Here is a 19,957-nt window from a genome sequence, read left to right as displayed (position 1 = left end):
GAGAAAAGCCCAGAAAGGCCATGAGGAACCTGCAGCGGCCAAGCTGGGGAAAGGTGATTTCCAAACCCTCCACCATGAGCAAACACCTACCTGGAATTTTATACAGCTTCCCCAGAATAGCCCCTGTGAATAGAGACATGAGAGAGCACTTAATGACTCCAGGAAACTGATACAGAGCAGCACTAGACCCAAACAGTTGCAAGCCAGGAGGCTGAGTGACAGCACAGCGGGGAAGATGGTGGCCTCGAACATGATCCCCAGTACCCAGATGGCACCCCAATCAGAAAGTGATTCCTGAGTGCAGAGCCAGAAGTACACCCTGAGTCTCATCAAATGAGACCCAAAAAGTCAAAACTCCAATATAAGTACCCATTTTGGTTTTTGGATCACACTCAACAGTGCTCAGAAATCACTCCTGGTAGGCTCAGGGGACCCTATGGAATGTCAGGAACCAATCCTGGGTCGGCCACATGCAAGGCAAATGCCTTCCCCGTTATGCTATTTCTCTGGCCCAAAAATTCAATGTATTTTTTTAACATTATCAGAAGTTAATGATCAAAGACATACGCAGGAGAGCCTATTTTTTCAATGGGATTCTGCTACGGTATTAAATCGATATAGAGACTAAATTTTTACTTTTGATAATGGTGTTGAGAAAGCAGAAGATATGTAAAGATTATACTGAAATGTTACTTTCAATTTCTTGGGGGGCATTCCCACAGGTATGTACTCATGCTTTTTGGACAGTCTAGATGTGGGGCACATGCTTTACCATCTGTGACCATTTTGTCCAGCTCTGGGCTCAGGATCCCATCCAGCTGCTCTTCGCTGAGAGGCCGTGAACTCTGACTGACACCCGGCGGAGGCAGAGAGGAAGGATCATCAGCGACTGGACCAATGTCCACTCCAGCTGGAGAAGCAAAGATAGCAGTGAGAAAGGAAGCCTGAACACAACACCATCAGGTGTATAAGACTACATTTAACTGCGTGAAGGGAAGAACACAACCGAACTAGAAAAGGAAAATCATCCCCCATTACTTATATTAATCTGGATGGATAACTGATATAAATTAGGTTCAATGGAGTAGGAAGTTTAGGTGCGGTTCAGTTATATTTTAATGAAAAGTAAAATTTTCTTTGTAATTTGCAGCTCAGAACCAGAATTCTCTTGTTTCTTAGGAAGGAAATATAATACCTATATTTCTGTAAGAATCTGAGAAGATTCAACATCAATAGCTAAAGCATTACTTTAACTTGGAAAAGAGCAGTATTAATACATAATTCTACTTTTAGGTGAAGTACATGAAAAAGGAGTAAATTTCATGTAACGTTCTAAACTTTCCAAATACTTCAACTTTATCATTTTGTGAATAACTGCAACTGCAGAAAATATTTTTGACATATTCTGAAGTCATAAAACAATAGACAGGCTCATTAAATTTGAATGGGTGGGGGGCACGAAGAGATAGCATAGAGGTAGATATTTACCTTGCATGTGGCCAACCCAGGAGGGACCCGGTTCGATTCCTAGCACCCACATGGTCTCCCAGCCTGCCAGGGGCAATTTCTGAGTGCAGAGCCAGGAGTGACCCCTGAGCACTGTGGTAAAGCCCAAAAATCCAATCAATTAAAAAAAATTTGGGGGGGGGGGCGGAGAGATAGCATGGAGGTAAGGCGTTTGCCTTTCATGCAGGAGGTCATCGGTTCGAATCCCGGCGTCCCATATGGTCCCCTGTGCCTGCCAGGAACAATTTCTGAGCTTGGAGCCAGGAATAATCCCTGAGCACTGCCGGGTGTGACCCAAAAACCACAAAAAAAAAAAAATTTTTTTTTGAATAGGGGCTGGAGCAATAGCACAGCAGGTAGGGCACTTGCCTTGAACACAGCAGACACGGGTTCAATCCCTAGCATCCCTTAAAGTTCCCTGAGCCTGCCAGGAGTCATTTCTGAGTACAGAAATGAGTAATTTCTGAGTAATCCCTGAGTGCCTCTGGATATGCGCCCCCCCCCCAAAATTGAGAGTAACATTTCAATATAATCTTTACATATCTTCCATGCTTTCTCAACACCACTATCAAAAGTAAAATTTTAGTCTCTATCTCGAATTAATACCATAGAAGATGGTAAGATCACCAACTATGTGTTAACAAATATAGAACCATCCATAAGGGTAAAAAACAACTACAGGCAAAGGTGCCTGAGCACAGCGCAGCTGTACCATGCTTTAGCTGCACACACAAAGCCAACTAGGGATTAGTGACACATAGCACTAGGACAGATACACATGCACCTATGGATGTGTCAGCGAAATCACTAGGAAAAGGCTACGTCTAGTCAGCTGTCATCCACTGTTTAGTCTCTTACCAAATGGGAAAGGTGAGTTCTCAACCTGGAAAGTGCATAAATCAAGACCTACAAGACCCAAACCAAATGAAAAGGGTGATTATCACAGGAATGGGCAGGAGGGACATAGGGAGTCGGAGCACGGGGAGAATTTGAAGCCTCTGATGCCTGAATTGCGAGGCAATTACCAAGATGAGAGAAATAAACAGACCCTCTGTTCCCCTTCCAAAAGAAAGAACACCGAGGCCAAGCACGTGAGAATAGGGGTTCTTTGGCAAAGTGGAAAATTGACTCTTTTCCACTGAGAGACAAGACGTAGTTGAACCCCACATCCACCCTGTGGGTCAAGTCACAAAGCCAACTTCCCCGTGACTACCTGAAGGATCGACTGATTTTGCAAGGTCGTCTGAGATTATTCCAAGAATGTCCTCATCTGTATTTAAGACTTCAGAAATATCAGCCAGCGGGTCCTCAGAAGTGCCTAGACATAATCAGTGAAGAGGTCAGTTTTCCCGTTTTAATGGCAGAACATTTTTCACCATGTTTCACTTCCCTGCCTGAGTCAAGAGAAGACACTTCCTTCCTCTTCAGGTATTCTTCACAGCAAAGGTGCCCTGACGCTTTGAACAGCAAGCAGCGGGCTACAAATTAGAACTGATGTCATGAAATTTAAACTGAGGCCTGTCAACAAAGTGAGGCAAGGATGGAGAGAGTAGAGGGAGCATTGGCCCCGAGGACAGTGGGGCCCAGTTCGTTTCCATGATTCCCAGTACCCATCTGTGGCACTGCCAAGTGTGGGCCCCAAAACAAGCAAATGAAAAATAAAATGCTCGAACAAACAGAGCAAACTGGGCCCGGAGAGATAGCACAGCAGCATTTGCCTTGCAAGCAGCTGATCCAGGACCTAAGGTGGTTGGTTCGAATCCCAGTGTCCCATATGGTCCCCCGTGCCTGCCAGGAGCTATTTCTGAGCAGACAGCCAGGAGTCACCCCTGAGCACCACAGGGTGTGACCCAAAAACCAAAAAAAAAAAAAAAAAAAAAAAAAAAAACAAAAACAAAACAAAAAAAAAAAACAGAGCAAACTTATAAATCTTATTTATTTCTATTTGGTGATGCTCTGGGTTTCTCCTGGCTCAGGGATCACACCTGATAATCCTCAGGGGACTATAGAAAAGGAAAAGGATCTAACCTGGGTTGGCCACGTGCAAGGCAAACATCTAATTGCTGTGTTCTTTTCAGGCCCCCAGTCCAGAGGGGAAGGAACTAGAGGCAATGGCCTGAGACCGAGCTGCTTATACTGGGGCTGCCACCCCACAGGAGCATAAACTTGGGACTGACTGCAAGAGGTTAGGTGATAAGTGAAAGTTGCCCAGATAGCTTGTAACCTAAAACAGAAACTTCAATGCTCAGAAGCTGAAGAGAGCAGACAGTGGGCACGGTCTGCGCTGTCTGAAGCCAGCCCCAGCTCAGACTCCTGAGCAACGCCAGGCGTAGTCCCACTTCCCAGTCCCCACCCACCCACCCACTTACACCCAAACACTCAAACTCAGCTGTGTAGCCAGATTCTAAGGTACTCCCCAAGCTGCACTTCTTCAGCACAGGGGGTTGGGAATGGGCAAAGCTTAAGAAGTGCCACCCTAGAGAAGGCCCCCAAACTTGGTTTACTCCTCCCTTTCCAGGGCTGAGGGCTGGTTCATTCTGGTCACCTCAAGCAACTATCATCAAGGGAATAAACAGAAACCAAGAAAGCACCCTCCCCCCAAGTGCACCCAACACTGATCACGGCTCCCTCATCTCCCTTTGTAACGGTTTCCCATCCAGGGGATTGTCCTACTCATCGGGGGAAAGTGATGGGACGCGACAAACTTCGCCATATCAACTTATGACAACGAACGAGCTGCCAGAGGTACCTACTTGCCAGATCAGGCCCTCGCAGTGTTTGCTTTGTGCTTCTGAGTCTCTGTAGGGCTTATTTACTGCAAACACTAAGCCAAGCCAGAGTCAAGTGTAGCTCTGCACTATCCCTGCTAACTTCCCCCCTCTTACAGGTTCCAGTGGTTATCGCAGACAAGAAAGCATTTACAGCACAAGTTAAGAGGGCAGACCCAGGACAGAGAAGTTTGTGGGGGCTCGGGAGGGGACCCAGAGGGAATGTGCCCCTGCAGGCTGCCAAAAAGTCCACATACCTTGAATTCCAGGTTTGGCTGGAGTCGAACTTGAACTAAGTAATGGATCTAAAGAAGGGTCCAAAAAATTCGAGTTCATGTTTGTTTTATACGAAAGCTGAGCTGTGTCTTCTGAAAGATTATCTAAAGTTAACTTGTTTTGTCTACTTGTATCTAGAAGGTCTTTTCCAAAGAAAGCTTCCTAAAGAGAAGCACATATAAAATAACTGATTCAGTTATAAACTCTAGAAAGATAGTACTTTGATCATTTTTGATAAAGTAGAAAATAATACAAACACACACAAGGTATTTACAGTTTAGCAAGAGAATACTGGGAATACAAAAAAAAATACAATAAAAAAAATCCATAAAAACTAATTAGGAAATCTGTCAGTTATCTTAATATTAATTTTAATGACATCAATTTTACTACAGACAAAAATCATAAATAAAAACAATTCTGTAAAATGTATTTTTAGCAACTAGAGTATAATAATCCCAGGTGAGTCTACAATGTAACATTAGAATTGTTCATTTATCTCCCTCAAACTGCAGAGAAAGTATAGTTTCATTGTTGTTGTAAATATTTGAATATCTGCAGACTACTAAGATGGGGAAGATGGGGCGATAAGAGGGATTGGCTTACAGTGTTAGCACTGATTGAAGAAAGCCCAAGAAAGCTCGCATAGATTCATCACCAAGTTAAAGACAACACATGATCAACTCAACAGTGTATGTGTCCCTCAACCTCCCCTGTGCACTGGTGCTATTAAGTCTTCTGTGGCTTTTTCTTTCTCCCTCCTATCAACAGTTCCTCTCTATGAGACCAGCATTTCAAGGTGGGATCCTTGAATCTTAAGGATCTTGGCAAAACTTAAGGACGGCAAAGATACATACAAAGGTACGTATCTTGCCCACCACCCCAGTCCCCTTTCTTCAATCCAGCAGCTTTCATCTTTAGATAGGGAAATTTTGCAGTTAACTATCACCATTCAGCTCAAATTGTACAGGTAAAAGGTTTATAACAGCACTTCTGGTAAAATCATAAGATGACAACATCATCGTATCTGTAGATGACTGGAATAAATTGGAGGTAATTGTGAAAAGGACTATAGAGGTCTGAGTTCAGCAAGACAGCACTGGCCTTGCCCCTGTGAGACCTGAGACCCAGATTTCATCTCCCACCCCACCCCTCCAAACAATAATCAACAGGGAAAGGAAGGAGCCTGGTGATGCCAAGCTGAAAGTAAGTGGCTAAGAACCACAAAACACACAGGCCAGAGTTGCTGGAAGGATGTCAGTGCTAAGTCTACAGAGGAGAGAGCCCTTGCAGGGGCATGCCAGTGACCCCAGTTGTCTGGCGACCAGAGAAAAAGAAGGTTGGCCCCAAAGACCTGTTTTTTCTTCTGTTCTCTGTTTTGGGCAGGGAGAGAGGTGCCACACCCAGAGGGACTCACAGGCCACTTCTGGTCAAGTGCTCAGGGACAGACTCCAGACAAGCTTGTGGACCAACCAATAGCAATGATGACTTTTGAGATAGACCGAAGGGGAGGGATGTGAGGTCCAGAAATAAGATGACAGACCTAGGGGCCGGTGAGGTGGCACTAGAGGTAAGATGTCTGCCTTGCACAGACGCCTTGCCTCTATATTATCTCTCTGGCCCCTTCTTTTCCCTCTTCATGTGCTATGCCATGGTGCCTATCTCAAGATCGCGGCTTTTTTTTTTTTTTGGTTGTGTATTTGTTGGCTTTGTTCTGTTCTGGTGGTGCTTAGCGTTCTCGTTGGAACTCTTAATAGATATTTGACACTGCATTTCGTAGGGGTCGAGTGTTTCACCTTTTTTTTCTCCTTCGCCTCTCAAATCGATGACGAGAGCCTCTAGAAGAATTTTGCTTATTTCCGGCGTATTAGACTTTTACCCCAGTTTATCACTTTTCTCCTCTTCAAACAAAACCACATAACTTGAACTACCTTCTCCTGCCTCCTAACTAGAGGGGGAAATAAAGGAGGCATCAGGACCAAACAGGTGTAAGACTACGAAGTAATAGGATAAGTACAGAGGGGACCACATATTCTAGCAGCCCTAGGGGTGAGGGAAGAGGATATGGGTGGTAGGACAAAAAGGGAGGAGTAGGGAAGACAAACCGGTGATGGGAATCCCCTTTGATCTTATGTAAATATGTAACTAAGATATTATTGTCAACAATATGTAAGCCACTATGATCAAAATAAAAATTATGTTAAAAAAAAAAAAGATGTCTGCCTTGCAAGCGCTAGCCAAGGAATGAACCGTGGTTCAATTCCCCGCCCCCCAGTATCCCCTATGGTCCCCCCCCCCCCCAAGCCAGGAGCGATTTCTGAGTGCTTAGCCAGGAGTAACCCCAGAGCATCAAACGGGTGTAGCCCCCCCCCCAAAAAAAAAGATGACAGACCTAAGTAGATGTTCCCTCTTTTGCTTGCCTGGGGCCATGCCTGGCAGTACTCAAAGTCTTCCCCCGCCCACCCAAATCTGGCCCACCAACCCATGGGATTCTCTCTTTCCCCACTTTGACATATTTAATGACCATGTCCTTCTACCTGAAAAAAATTGGAAAACCATCTAGTGCTGGATGAAGAAGGATCATTACTAAATCAGCTATGTAAAGACAGTAAGGAAGACACAAAAACATTGTGGTGAGAATCAGTTACTTCATGCCTTCAATCCAAAAACTTGGGATCTACAAATCAGCAAGGCTTCCCCTCCTCCCCCTTTAAAATTGGTTGATGCCAGGACTGGAGATAGAGTGCAGAGGGTAAGGTGCGTGCCTTGCACGTAGCCCAACAGTGTTCAATCCTTTGCACCCCAAGGGCCCCCTGAGCCTGCTGGGAATGATCCCTAAGTACAGAGACAGGAGTAAGCTCTGAGTACCGCCAGGTGTGGCCCTGAAACAAAGCAAAATGAGGCTAAGGAGAGAGAGTACAGAGAGTCAGGCACTTCCCTTGTATGTGCCTGACCTGGATCTGACAGCCTAGCACTACATGTCATCCCCAGAGCACTGCCAGGAGTGATCCCTGAGCACAGAGCTGGGAGTACTACCAGATATGGATTCTTAAAAATAAATAAAAAAAACAAAAACTACATCTCTTCCAAATAACATTGTTGTGAGCACTAATACTTACCCCTAAAGATCATCTGAGGGCCAGAGAAGACAGTAGTACAATGGGGAGAGTGGCTGACCCATGCTTAATCCAGACATCCTATATAGACCAGCAGTGAGCCCTAAGTATAGATCCAGGAGTAACTTTAACCCTGAGCACTGCTAGGTATGGCCCAAAAACAAACAAGAAAGGTGCTGGGTTTAAGTGACAGTCATTCAAGCAAGTCACTGAACTCTAACCCCAGAGAGCCTCACCCTATCTCTAAATCAAATCCTAACTCTTAACTGAAATATAACACAAAACTCTAAACCTAGCCATAATACTAACCCTAACAACAAAAGAAATCATTTTATAAATTAAAAACTATAGGCGCCAGAGAGAAAGTATAACGAACAGGGAGGAAATGTGTCTTGCACATGGTGAACTTGGGTTTAATGTGGTCCCCTAAACACCACCAGGAGTGATTGCTAAGCACAGATCCAGGAGTAAGCACTGAGCATTGCCAGGTGTGAGCCAAAAACAAAACAAAACAAAACAAAACAAAAAAAAAACCAGTAAGTGATGAGGCTGGAGAGATATATGAGTGGGGAGTGTATACGCTTGTACACGGCTGAACCTGGCTCATCCCCAGCATCCCATTGGGTCCCTTGAGCACTGACAAGAGTGATTCCTGAGTGCAGAGCCAGGAGTCAGCCCTGAGCATTGGTGGCCAAGTGTAATTCACCCCACACAACCCAACCCCCCCAAAAGAAAAAACAAATAAATTTTAAAAAGAAAAGTAAGTTTGAGTTTGGCAGTGGCTGAGGTACAGTGTGGGTTCCGGGTTTAAAAGCTGGTCCCGAACACAGCAGCAGAGACACCAAAGAATATAAACCAATAGCCCATGGATGGATTTCCCTCCTGCTGCCCATGAGCCTGACTGTGCTGAGCAGAACCAATGTCCTGTTTGGGGCCTACTCAATACTTGACATGTGGCTCATCTGGGAGCTGCTGAAAGGAACAGAAACTTGGACTGGACCCCTAGAGCCATCACTGTTGTGCTCCCATCCACTGGAGAAGACACAGCGCAGGGAATTGAGTGGGGACTGGGAGGGAGGAAACAAAGAAAACAATGGGGTGCCAGACCCCAGCACAGTGGGAAGGAAGCTGGTCTTGCACAAAGCTGATCCAGGCTCCATTCCAAGCATCCCAGGTGGTTCCCCAGAGCGCCACCACAAGTAATTCCTGAGTGCAGAGCCAGGAGTGAGCCCTGACCCTGGTTGATGTGGTCTAGAGACAAGCAAACAAAAGTTCACCTTCATGAACTTGTAACAGTGCTTAAAAGTCTTGTGCATTAAACACAAGACATGACACTCAAGTGAGTATTTAAAAAGTTGATACTTAGATTTCTTATTAAAAAGACTATCCAAGTCATATGTTACTTGAGGAAAGATATTGAACGCTAAATTAAAAACAGTAAAATATTCACAGAGCAAACTTACATTTTCTAACTTATTTCCATATTTATCATCAATAAGCTACAAAAATAATGTAACATGAAATATTACTTGTAAGTAGGCAGGGAAAGTTTCTTCAAGCTTATTTTTCCTTTTCCGGTATCTCTTCTTTATTTTTTCAGTGTTCTCAGTAATAGAAACAGATTCATCAACTAGATTATCTGGTAACTGCTCACTCCAGCCTGAAATTACAGTCACATTTATAAGTATTTTGGGTTCACGACATTCAGAGAAACCCATCCCAATGTAACCGGAAAGCTTAACCAATGGAAAGCTTAACCAATATGCACCTACTTCAATACAGACAAGCAAGTGCTCCCTTTTCTTCCAGATTTAACTGTGAATTAACATATACAACACTGTGAGTTAAAGGCAGATCAGATATCTTGAGGAAACAACCTTTTTTACCCCACAAACCTCCCAGTAGGCTTATTAGTAAGGTTTGGGAACAGAATATTCATCTTAGATCACTAAACAGCACTCCATGTCTCCCCCACGGGCCCCAGGAACAGCTGTTGTTCACAAAGCAGGAACTTGTTTTCCCAACTCCAACACTGCTTCAGGTTTAAACGTGAGAAGACCCGGAGCTCCTAACTCAGCTCCAAGGTAAGGGAATTGTTGGGGAAACCCAATTCAAGAAGTCTGTTCTGAAATGTGTCTTCAGTCCAACAATTAATTTCAAAGCCAGGGATTTCCTGAACATCAGGGAATTATAATATATGGTGGTAACCTGACTAGGTACTACAAGCATGCTTTCATGCCCCTGAAATCCAGTGTTCTGAGCCTTCTATGTAAGTGCATATAGAACAAAGACAAAGCTTGAAAGCCCTCCCTTGGAGCCAAAGCTATAGAACAGCAGGGAGAGAGCTTGCCTTGCATGTGGCCAACCCAGATTCAATCCCCAGCATCCCATATGGTCCTCTGAGCACTGCCATGAAGAATAATTCCTAAGTTCGAACCTAGGAGTAACTCCTGAGCACAGTTGGGTGTGCTCCCACCAATCAAAAAGCCAAAGTATAAAGATCCCTTACCAAGGAGAAGTAGGATTTGTAGAGTACAGGGACCCTAGAGGGCTCAAAGACAGACAGACAGCACACACGCATGCATGCAACTGACTAGTATACCATAGGGACACTGAAGGGCTGATTCCTACATATCCATTTTCTCTCTCTTCTCTCTCTCTCTGTACATATTCATTTTCTCTCTTTCTTCTCTCTCTCCCCCCTCCCTTCCTCCTTCCCCCCTCACCTGCTTTCAGGATCTTTCCTGAGAATTCTAAACCTCCATATAAGCCCAACGTGCAAGGGACCTGATTCTGTGCTACTGATGTTCTCCAATGACCTCAAGAGAATCTGGTTTAAAACCTTGGTGCACTTCGATGCTTATTTCCCATAGCCGAGATGTGCAAGTTCCCACCTCTCCTCCAACAACGGGTGAGCAGATAAAGCAAACCCAGTATAGGTAATGGCCCACTCAGCTAGAAAACAGAGAAAGCCTTCTAGGTCACTACAGCTCGGGCAGAACTTGAGGGGGGGTCACACTAAGGAACATGAGTTGAAGGAGACAGACAAGCACCAGAGGACATCATTTACAAGCGCAGTAGAAAGGAGTCAAGCAAGAGCAGTGCTGACAGCCAAGGCCAGAAACCCTGAGACACTAAAATTGGCCTGGGTTAGCTCACGAGGGGACCCCAGCTCTCTGGTGGCGGTTATGGTGTCTAAAAAACAAAAATCACTATCGAGATTACTACAATTCACAGTCCCTCCAGAAAGAACCATTTATTGCAGAAAAAAATGGTGAGGAAACAGCTCAACTTTTTTCTGTGACAATATGTGAATATTCTCTGGAGAAATCCACCTGAAATTCAATTCTCCAAGAACTGAAAATGGACAGGAGCCTTGCCTGCCTACTTGCAAGTGATCAGCCCAGTTTAATCTCCCGCCCCAACACTGCTGAAGACTACCAAGCACAGAACTCAAAGTAGGCTGATAGTTGGCTCAAACAAACAAAAAATAAGATTTTTCTATAGAATAAGTAAGGCCTCTCTTAAAAAAGTTTATAGGTGTATATGTATATGCATAGTATTAGAAATAGAACTCAGTGTGAGAACATGCCTTACTTATGCTCAAAATACAAACATGCCTTACTTGTGTTCAAAAATACACAGGGGCAAGAACTATATAGTACAATGAGGAAGGCATATGCATAGCAGTAGCTGACTGGGGTTCAATCCCTTGTAACCCACATGGTCCTAAGAGCCTGTCAGAAGTAATTTCTGACATCAGAGTCAGAAGTAACCCGAGTGCTGCTGGCTGCGACAACAAAAATTTAAAAACACACGTATGTATACAGATGCATGTACATGTGTACACAGAGTGCAATGATTGACAAGCTCGGCAGCATAGCCTCCCTTGCCCCACTGCCCAAATTAATTCTGCTCAAACCCAAAGGCTGCTAATAAAAGGAAAGAGAAATGCTCACAAAATCAAAAGCAATGGGTAACTTGGGATCAGAGAGATGAAGAAACAAAACACCACACTTCACTATAAAACTGCAATTATTTTGGTCCAAAGAGGCCTCCACCCTAACAGCTCCACACATGGCCCCAGCAATATAGCACCCCCTCAGGTGTGACCTGGGCACCAAGCAGGGGTGGGGGTGGGGAGGAATCAACATGTGTGGCAAAGGCAGAAGAGGACAAATAAAATTACATGAATATTTTCCAAGACAAAACTGGAGAAAATATGTAAATAATTTGATGTCATCAACATTTTTCCAAGTGCAGGGGGAAGGAGTTAGTTTTGGGGCCACAACCAGCAATGCTCAGGGATCACTCCTGGTAGGCCCAGGGGACCATATATATTGCTAGGAATCAAGCCCGGGTTTTCAGTATCCAAGACAGGATACCTTACTCACTGTCCTATCACTCTGGCCCTGCATATTGCAATTGTTAAACAGAGTTTACTAGAGCTATATAAAATCATACTGTAATTTCTTTAAAACAATGTTGATTCCTTATATTTAAAAAAAATGCAGCCATTTCTATTTCATTAATTCAAAGGCCAAAATCCTATGACATAATAATGAAAGATTATTCAAACCCAATCCTCACTGATAAAAGGGAACAATTTGTATTCTCAGTGGAGAAAGGTGGCTAGAGATGAGCTCAACTTCTTAGTAGTTGTGAAAATGACAGGCCACTCACCGGAAGATGTATTTCTAAGCTCACAGGCAACTTTCCTAAAATGGCGGGGCCGCATCTAATTTGCCACTTTATGTGAGGTAGATAAGACCAGAAAGCATCTAATATTAACTGGTTAAAGGGTTTGTATTTCTCACTAGAGATGAGATGGAAATTTGTCCAGTCAAACATCTCAAAGAACCTGTTGGATTTTAATCAGTGCCTCATCACATTTCTTCATGACTCAGGATCCAGATCTGAAGATACGCAAATGCTTTCTCCAGAAGACCTAACAGGATTCCAGGTGGGTCATCAACTAGGCCAGCACTTCCCAATAACAAATGAAAATGGCTCATACCATCATCTCTGCTAGGCAGCTGCTCAGGAACAGAGCCGGACGAGTCTTTGCGGACAACACCTCTCTTGGCTTTCCCTTGGCCGGTTCGGCTCCTTTGGCGAACCATGAATCCACCAATACCTGCCCAAGAAAGAAACAAGACAACTTCTGTGAATGATCCCCTAGTATTTTCCACAGCAAGATGATAAAGTGGTGAAATTCACTGTGGAGCTCATTTTATGTTTTATGCAAAATAGAGTTTGCAAAATTAAGCAATTGAAAGAGGTGACAGCCACCTCTTTGTGACTGGCTGCTGAATTGAGACAAAAATCTGCCAGGGCAGAGAGAGCTGGATGAAGGTCTCCGCCACCCCAATACCTAGGCAAAGAGGCATTCTGGTTGGGTTCAGATCTGGCCTGGCTAGGTTTCCACTTTGTTTCTGTTTTTTTTTGTTTTATCATATTCTTTTTTGTTTTATTTTTAATTTTGGGTCCTGAGCACTCCTAGTGGTGCTCAGGGGCTGACCTCAGTCAGCACAAGGCTCCAGGATGTCTCAGGGGACAATGCAGAGCCAGGACCAGACTGGGCTTCCTATTGTGAGGCAAACATATCAACCCTCTGAGCTGTCTTCCTGTTACCGAATGACTTTTGAAAATGAATATTTGCCACTCGGGACACCGTTCAAATAATTCGCACAGCTATGGGAGAGAACAGAAACAAGATACAAACTATAGCAAATGAGTGAGATAAAACCATAGTGGGTTCATGGCTGACATGTCAGTGGTTAGGACTAAAGAGAAGGGAGAGGAAGGGAGAGGAGAGAGGAGAGAGAAACTGGGGAAATTGGTGACAGGAAATAACACTGGTAAAGGAATAGGTGTTGGAAAATGTATGACTAAAACTCAGTCATAAAGTACTTTCGAAAATCTGTATTTCACGAGGCCAGGAATACAATGAGAAGAAAAAAAGAGAAGACAAAGGAGAGAAGAAAGAGATGAGGAGAAAGAAGGAGCTGAAGGAGGAGAAGGGGGATTTAAGGTGACACCCAGCCATTAACCAAAACAAAGGTGTTCCCCAATTTCCTCTTTCCTTTAAATTTCCTCCTTTGATATGTAAAAGTCCACCTGGATCACTGGACCTTTCCCTGCTCTGGTGAATTTGTACTGAGTTAATAAAAAAAAGGTCATTGTGGCTTGGGTGCTCAGAGAGACCAAAGCAAAAAAACCAAACTGACTTCATGACTCTCCCCGACCAGCTTGGTTTATTAATCCTTCGCGACCTGGTTTGGAGAGCACAGCACTCTCAGCAGGAAGAGCCTTCAGAAGAACAGAGACCGGAGGATCCAACTAAACACAGTAAATTCATTGTCAAGAAACAAACTGCTCATCAATGTCTCTAAACTCTGGACCATGACCATTCACTGAGTTTTTCCCAGGGAGGTAAATTTGACAGGCAGCAGTTTTTGTCTGTGCCCAAGGCAGAAAGAATGTAAAAGTGCAAACTCACAGTGTTCACTGGACCATAGGCTTCTTTATTTGGGGGGTTGGGGGGAGACAGGGTGCGGCACTCTAGGCAGAACCCTGGACTCATGGTGCCGGGGACTACCCCTGGAATTCCTGTATCTCCCCAGTCTGACCTGATATTTTAAGAGATCCAAGAACTTTGTTACACATATCCAAACTGTAAAATATCCAACATATGTGCAACCTACCCAATACTTAACTGGCACTATTGCATAAACTGAGTTAAAAAATAAATACTAAAAATATTAAAGGTGGTGCTAGAGGTAAGGTGTCTGCCTTGCAAGTGCTCGTGTAGGACGGACCACGGTTTGATCCCCCGGCGTCCCATATGGTCCCCCCAAGCCAGGAGGGATTTCTGAGCGTATAGCCAGGAGTAACCTCAGAGCGTCAAATGGGTGTGGCCCAAAAACAAAAACAAAAAGTGGAAGGGAGACCATTCAAAGGACAAGACACGGGCTTGAATCCTGACACACTGAGCTGGGACCTCTCTGCACCCAACCCACCAAGCACTAGGGTGCAGCCCCAGACGAAAAATAATAAATGCATACTCCAAGAATTGAGCAGATTTCTACGTATAGTCAATAAGTCACATTTCACCAAAAGTATAACAGAAACCTCCGATAGTTTCCTTCCACCAGCCAAACTCTGGCCATGTGCAATGTCTGACCCCAGTGCCATACCTGGTCTGTATGGTTTCCTTTTCCTCTTTTTAACACCCTCAGCCGCTTCTACTCCTTTAGTTTCATCCTCTGCAGCTTCTCGTTCAGGGCTCGACTCTGATTTTCCATCACAGTCCATCAGTTCTTCTGGAAGAGAGAAAAGGCAGGGAGAAAGCTGAAGAAGCCTATGCAACTCGTAATAGGGGAGGGCAAAAAGGGAAAGCCACAGACCAGAGTCACTCGGCCTGATCCCAGTGGAAAGGGAAGAGCAGAGGAGAAAAAAAGGGCAGGGTGTCTAAGGACCAGGCTAAGGCTCGCAATGTTCTTAGAACAGGCACAGAATAGAGGATGGGAAGACAAGACAGAGCAAGTGGAAGCTCTGGGGCCCTCACAAAACAGAGCAAACTGCAGGTACATCGATGGGACCAATCTAATTCAGTTCTAACTCAGATCCCCACATGACCTACAACTGTCTCCTGGGTCCTAAACTAAATCTGTAGTTGAACTTTATCCAGCTACTTTAGAAATGATAAGCAAACTTGTCACTTAAAATATATATTTTTTAGGGGCCGGAGAGGTGGTGCTAGAGGTATGGTGTCTGTCTTGCAAGCGCTAGCCAAGGAAGGCCACTGTTCAATCCCCTGGCGTCCCATATGGTCCCCCCAAGCCAGGGGCAATTTCTGAGCTCTTAGCCAGGAGCAACCCCTGAACATCAAACAGGTGTGGTCAAAAAAAAAAAGGGTGGGGGGAGAGGGTGCTGGGAAGTCAGATAGAAGCCAGAGAGACTAGAGAAGTGTGTGCTGGAAGGAACAGGAATGTCTGGTGGAGCAAGGGGCCTGCAGGCAGGTGGGTCACTCCTTTCAATTAACCCATGCCCCCAAGCTCAGGTCGCAGTGGACAGGGAAGCAGGCAAGTCCTGGATAGGAGTGGCAGGGCTTCCTGCAGTGAGGATGGCCTGAGAGCACAGGGCTTTTTCCTGCATTGGGAACTGGGGCTAAGAAATTACAGAAGTTGAGGGTAGGGAGGTGGCGCTAGAGGTAAGGTGTCTGCCTTGCAAGCACTAGTGTAAGGATGGACCCACATTTGATCCCCCAGCATCCCATATGGTCCCCCCAAGGCAGGAGCGATTTCTGAGCTCATAGCCAGGAGTAACCCCTGAGCGTCAAACGAGTGTGGCCCAAAACCCAAAAAATTAATTAAATAAAATAAAATAAAATATTTTTTTGGACTGGAGAGATAGCATGGAGGTAAAGCATTTGCCTTGCATGCAGAAGGACGGTGGTTCAAACCCCTGGGATCCCATATGGTCCCCAGAGCCTGCCATAAGCGATTTCTGAGTGCAAAACCAGGAGTGACCCCTGAGCCTTCTGGGTGTGACCCAAAAACAAACAAATAAAAAAAAAAAAAAACTATATATATCCTTTTCCTTCCCAGGTCTGGCTGGCCACTGTTAAAAATGAAGGAAAAACAGACCGCAGAATCTTATGCTTAATTTTCTTGATTCCCCAATATCTCTTCTGTCACAACCAAAGCTCCTTAACATCACCCAGAAGCATTTAATCTCTCTAACCAACTCTGCCCAGTTTGGACTGAATTCAGTCTGGACTCAGCCCCACATTCACCTAATTTGACTCCATGAAAACAATAGATTAACATTGCTTAACCTAAATGGAATCACTTGACAAACATTGCCTAATCCCAGTGGAAGCACTGGAGTAACATAGTTTAATCTCAATGGATCTTAACTACAATCTAAACTTTCTAGAAATAGGTACCAATTTTCTATTTAAAATCCTCTCCTGTTTTCCCAGGGGTCTCAAAACAGATTCTGATTGGAAAGCCATAACAATCACTTAATCTCCAAACATGCCCAGCATCACAGAAACTCTGCATTTCCCCTAATCACTCAAGACTGATGGTCTTTTTTTTTTTTCCGCTCCTGGCAGACATGGGGGACCATATGGAATGCTGGAATTGAACCACATCTGTCCTGGATCAGCTGTGTGCAGAGCAAACGCCCTACAGCTGTGCTCTCTCAGGCCCAAGACTGATGCTCTTAGAGGACCTGAGTTTCAGCCAAGGTGATTTTGCAGATACAGAACACTAGCCTCCACATTAACTGGTTCTTTTAATATCTCTAGCCTCCACATTAACTGGTTCTTTTAATATCTCTTTTCCTGCTAGATTTCCTTTTTCTTTTTGGGCAGAGATTTTTAGGGATTAGTCCTAACAGGCTCATTGGACTATACAGTCATGCTAGTTGTTGTTGCTGTTGTTGTTCTTTTAGTAATATATATATTTATATAAAATTTTTTTTTTTTGGTTTTTGGGCCACACCCGGTGGTGCTCAGGGGTTACTCTTGGCTGTGTGCTCAGAAATAGCTCCTGGCAGGCACGGGAAACCATATGGGACACCGGGACTCGAACCAACCACCTTTGGTCCTGGATCAGCTGCTTGCAAGGCAAACACTGCTGTGCTATGTCTCCGGGCCCAGTAATATATTTATTTAAGCACCGTAATTACAAGCATGTTTGTAGTTGGGGTTCGGTCATAAAAAGAACACCCCCCTTCACAGGTTCAATCACCAAACATCCCATATGGTTCCCCCACTAGCATTGTGAGAAGTAATTCCTGAGTGCAGAACTAGAAGTAACCTTGAGCACTGCTGGACAGTGACTCCCAAACAAAAATGACCCCCCAAAACAAAATCACTAAATATTAATAATAGTGTGACCAAAAGCGGTCAAGAGTGCAAGCTTTGCCACTGAATTGTCCTGAAAAACAAATCACACACATATACAAACATACACACACCCACCCGTGGCAAGCTTGCTGACCTCTAAACCCTGCCAGGCTTGTCTCCTGCCCCTAACTCGCTGATGGTCTCAGCCAGAAGCAGCGGTCCAAAGAAAAGGATCAGGGCACCTGCCTTGCACATGGCAGACCTGGTCCAACCCCTCCATCCCCCACCAAGCCTGCCAAACCTGGCTCAATCCCCAGCTCTGAGAATTGTACCCTAGAGCACAGAGCCAGAACCTTAGAGCACTTTCTCACACGGGGAAAAAGAAAAACCACCACCCTAAATCCAAAACTAGTTAAAAATCAAACAAACTGGGTTAGGAGAGATAGCATGGAGGCAGGGTGCTTGCCTTGCATGCAGAAGAATGGTGGTTCGAATCCCGGCATCCCATATGGTCCTCCGGGCCTGCCAGGAGCGATTTCTGAACGTAGAGCCGGGAGTAACCCTTGAACGCTGCAGGGTGTGACCCCCCAAAAAAAACCAAAAACCAAAACAAAAATCAAACAAACTCTCTTTTAAGGGGGTGTTATTTGCAATGCCAAGAATGAACAAATTTTCTTCATCTAAGGCAGGGGTCACAAACTCGCGGCCTGTGGGCCATATGCGGCCCTCCATACAACATTTTTTGGCCCTGCCACAGAGGAATCTTTTTCTGTTTTGTTTTGTTTTAATTGTTTGGGTCACACCCCGCAATGTTCAAGGCTTACTACTGACTTTGCACTCAAGGATCACCTCGACTTTGCCTCCTGCGGCCCCCAGGTAAATTGAGTTTGAGACCCCTGATCTAAGGCCTATGTTCTACCACTGAGCTCCAGTTCATGCTCCAATAAAGACAGCTGAATGATAAGATACAATAGGGGAAAACCCTTTATTTTTGTATAAGAAAAAATAACAACCCTAAAGAAGAACAAGTTCCCAAGCCCAAAGTCCCATCTTCAGGAAGCAGTTACAACAAAACCACAGCCAGCTTCACAGTACTCAAAGTTTGTCCACATGTGCTGCCCTCACCACACACACATCCATGCCTGCCTAAAAACCTGCTGTGCTCTCTCTAGGCATCCCAGAGTGAAGGAAGATGAAAACTGTACACAGATGACTTAAATAAAACTTTATTTACACTTTAAAAATAGTTTGTCCTCAAGAATTTCAATAAAGAGCCAGAGCAATAGCACAGCAGTAGGGCGTTTGACTTACATGCAGCTGCCCAGGAAGACAGCAGTTCGATCCCCAGCATCCCATATGGTTCCCCGACCCCTGAGCAAATTCTGAATGCATAGCCAGGAGTAACCCCTGAGCATCACCAGGTGTGGCCCAAAAACAAAAACAAATCCAGTAAAGTCCTGCCATTATTTATTTGGACCAATGAACTGGTCGCAGTTGGCTCCTGAGGAACATCTATAAAGCGACAGCAGACACAAGGTGAGGGATCAATTTCCCATTGCTACCATGGACGAATCAATTCTATTTTCACTTGGCAGTTTGGTTCTGGGATTAATACTGGTGGTTCTCTTGGGATAAGTCCAGTGGAGGCAGGGAGGGATCCCTCCATCTTCACGCAAAGCTTGTGCCCCAGGTCAGTTCTACAGGAACTACTACTAATGTACGAAAGACAAATGTCATGTCAAGGGCTATCTGAGTCCATGAAATTTACTCTGAGAGGAGGCCAGAGCAATAGTATAGTGGAGAGGGCTTGTTGTGTCTATGTGGCTGGCGCAAGTTTAATTACCAGCATCCCATATTGTCCCCTGACTAGCATTGTGAGATGTTAATTCCTGAGTGCAGAGCAAGAAGTAACCCTGAGCACTGCTAGATGTGACTCCTGAAGCAAAAATCACTAAATAATAATGGAAAAAGAAATTCACTCTTCGATAAATCCCCCACATGGAAACCACCATTTCAAGAACTCTGGCTCTCAGTGCACCCCTCCCTCGCCACGCAGTGGGAAAGACACTGGCATTACCTCGACTATCATCCATCTCCCCATCTCGAGAATGCTCCGACTGGACGTCAGGGGGTGTCTGAAGGACAGCCACGCTGTTCTGATTGATGATCTTCAACTTCAATTTGGGCTTGGAGCGTTTCCTTCGTGGCACTGTGACAGTGAGGCTCTGGAGCTGAGTCATCCCAGACTCCGTCAAGCACACGCCGTCCTGGGTGTAGATCTTGGGCGGATCTAGAGTCAGAACATCCCCACAGCACAGATTAAGCTCTCCCGTGTGTGGACTCATGGGCTGGCTGGTGTTTCAGAATACCTGTGGCCAAGGGAATATGACTGGGACAAAGCATTTGTGTAGGAGTGGTGGGAGACTGGT

At 44.8% G+C, this 19,957-nt stretch overlaps 1 protein-coding gene across 1 annotated transcript in view; it reads right to left on the bottom strand.

The window, feature by feature from the left end:
* The window catches only part of KMT2C (lysine methyltransferase 2C), a 214,602-nt gene that overhangs the window by 49,249 nt on the left and 145,396 nt on the right, over positions 1 to 19,957 (bottom strand). Inside the window, 8 exon segments of the mRNA XM_049785972.1 lie at positions 91 to 123; positions 773 to 910; positions 2,720 to 2,824; positions 4,532 to 4,712; positions 9,196 to 9,326; positions 12,684 to 12,803; positions 14,866 to 14,991; positions 19,606 to 19,818. Of these exon segments, the coding sequence (XP_049641929.1) occupies positions 91 to 123; positions 773 to 910; positions 2,720 to 2,824; positions 4,532 to 4,712; positions 9,196 to 9,326; positions 12,684 to 12,803; positions 14,866 to 14,991; positions 19,606 to 19,818 (1,047 nt within the window).

The sequence above is a fragment of the Suncus etruscus genome, chromosome 13, assembly GCF_024139225.1.
Source record: "Suncus etruscus isolate mSunEtr1 chromosome 13, mSunEtr1.pri.cur, whole genome shotgun sequence".
In the NCBI taxonomy this organism is placed as follows: Eukaryota; Metazoa; Chordata; class Mammalia; order Eulipotyphla; family Soricidae; genus Suncus; species Suncus etruscus.
The sequence above is the reverse complement of the archived record's forward strand: the minus strand, read 5'-3'. Positions and strand labels throughout refer to the sequence as shown.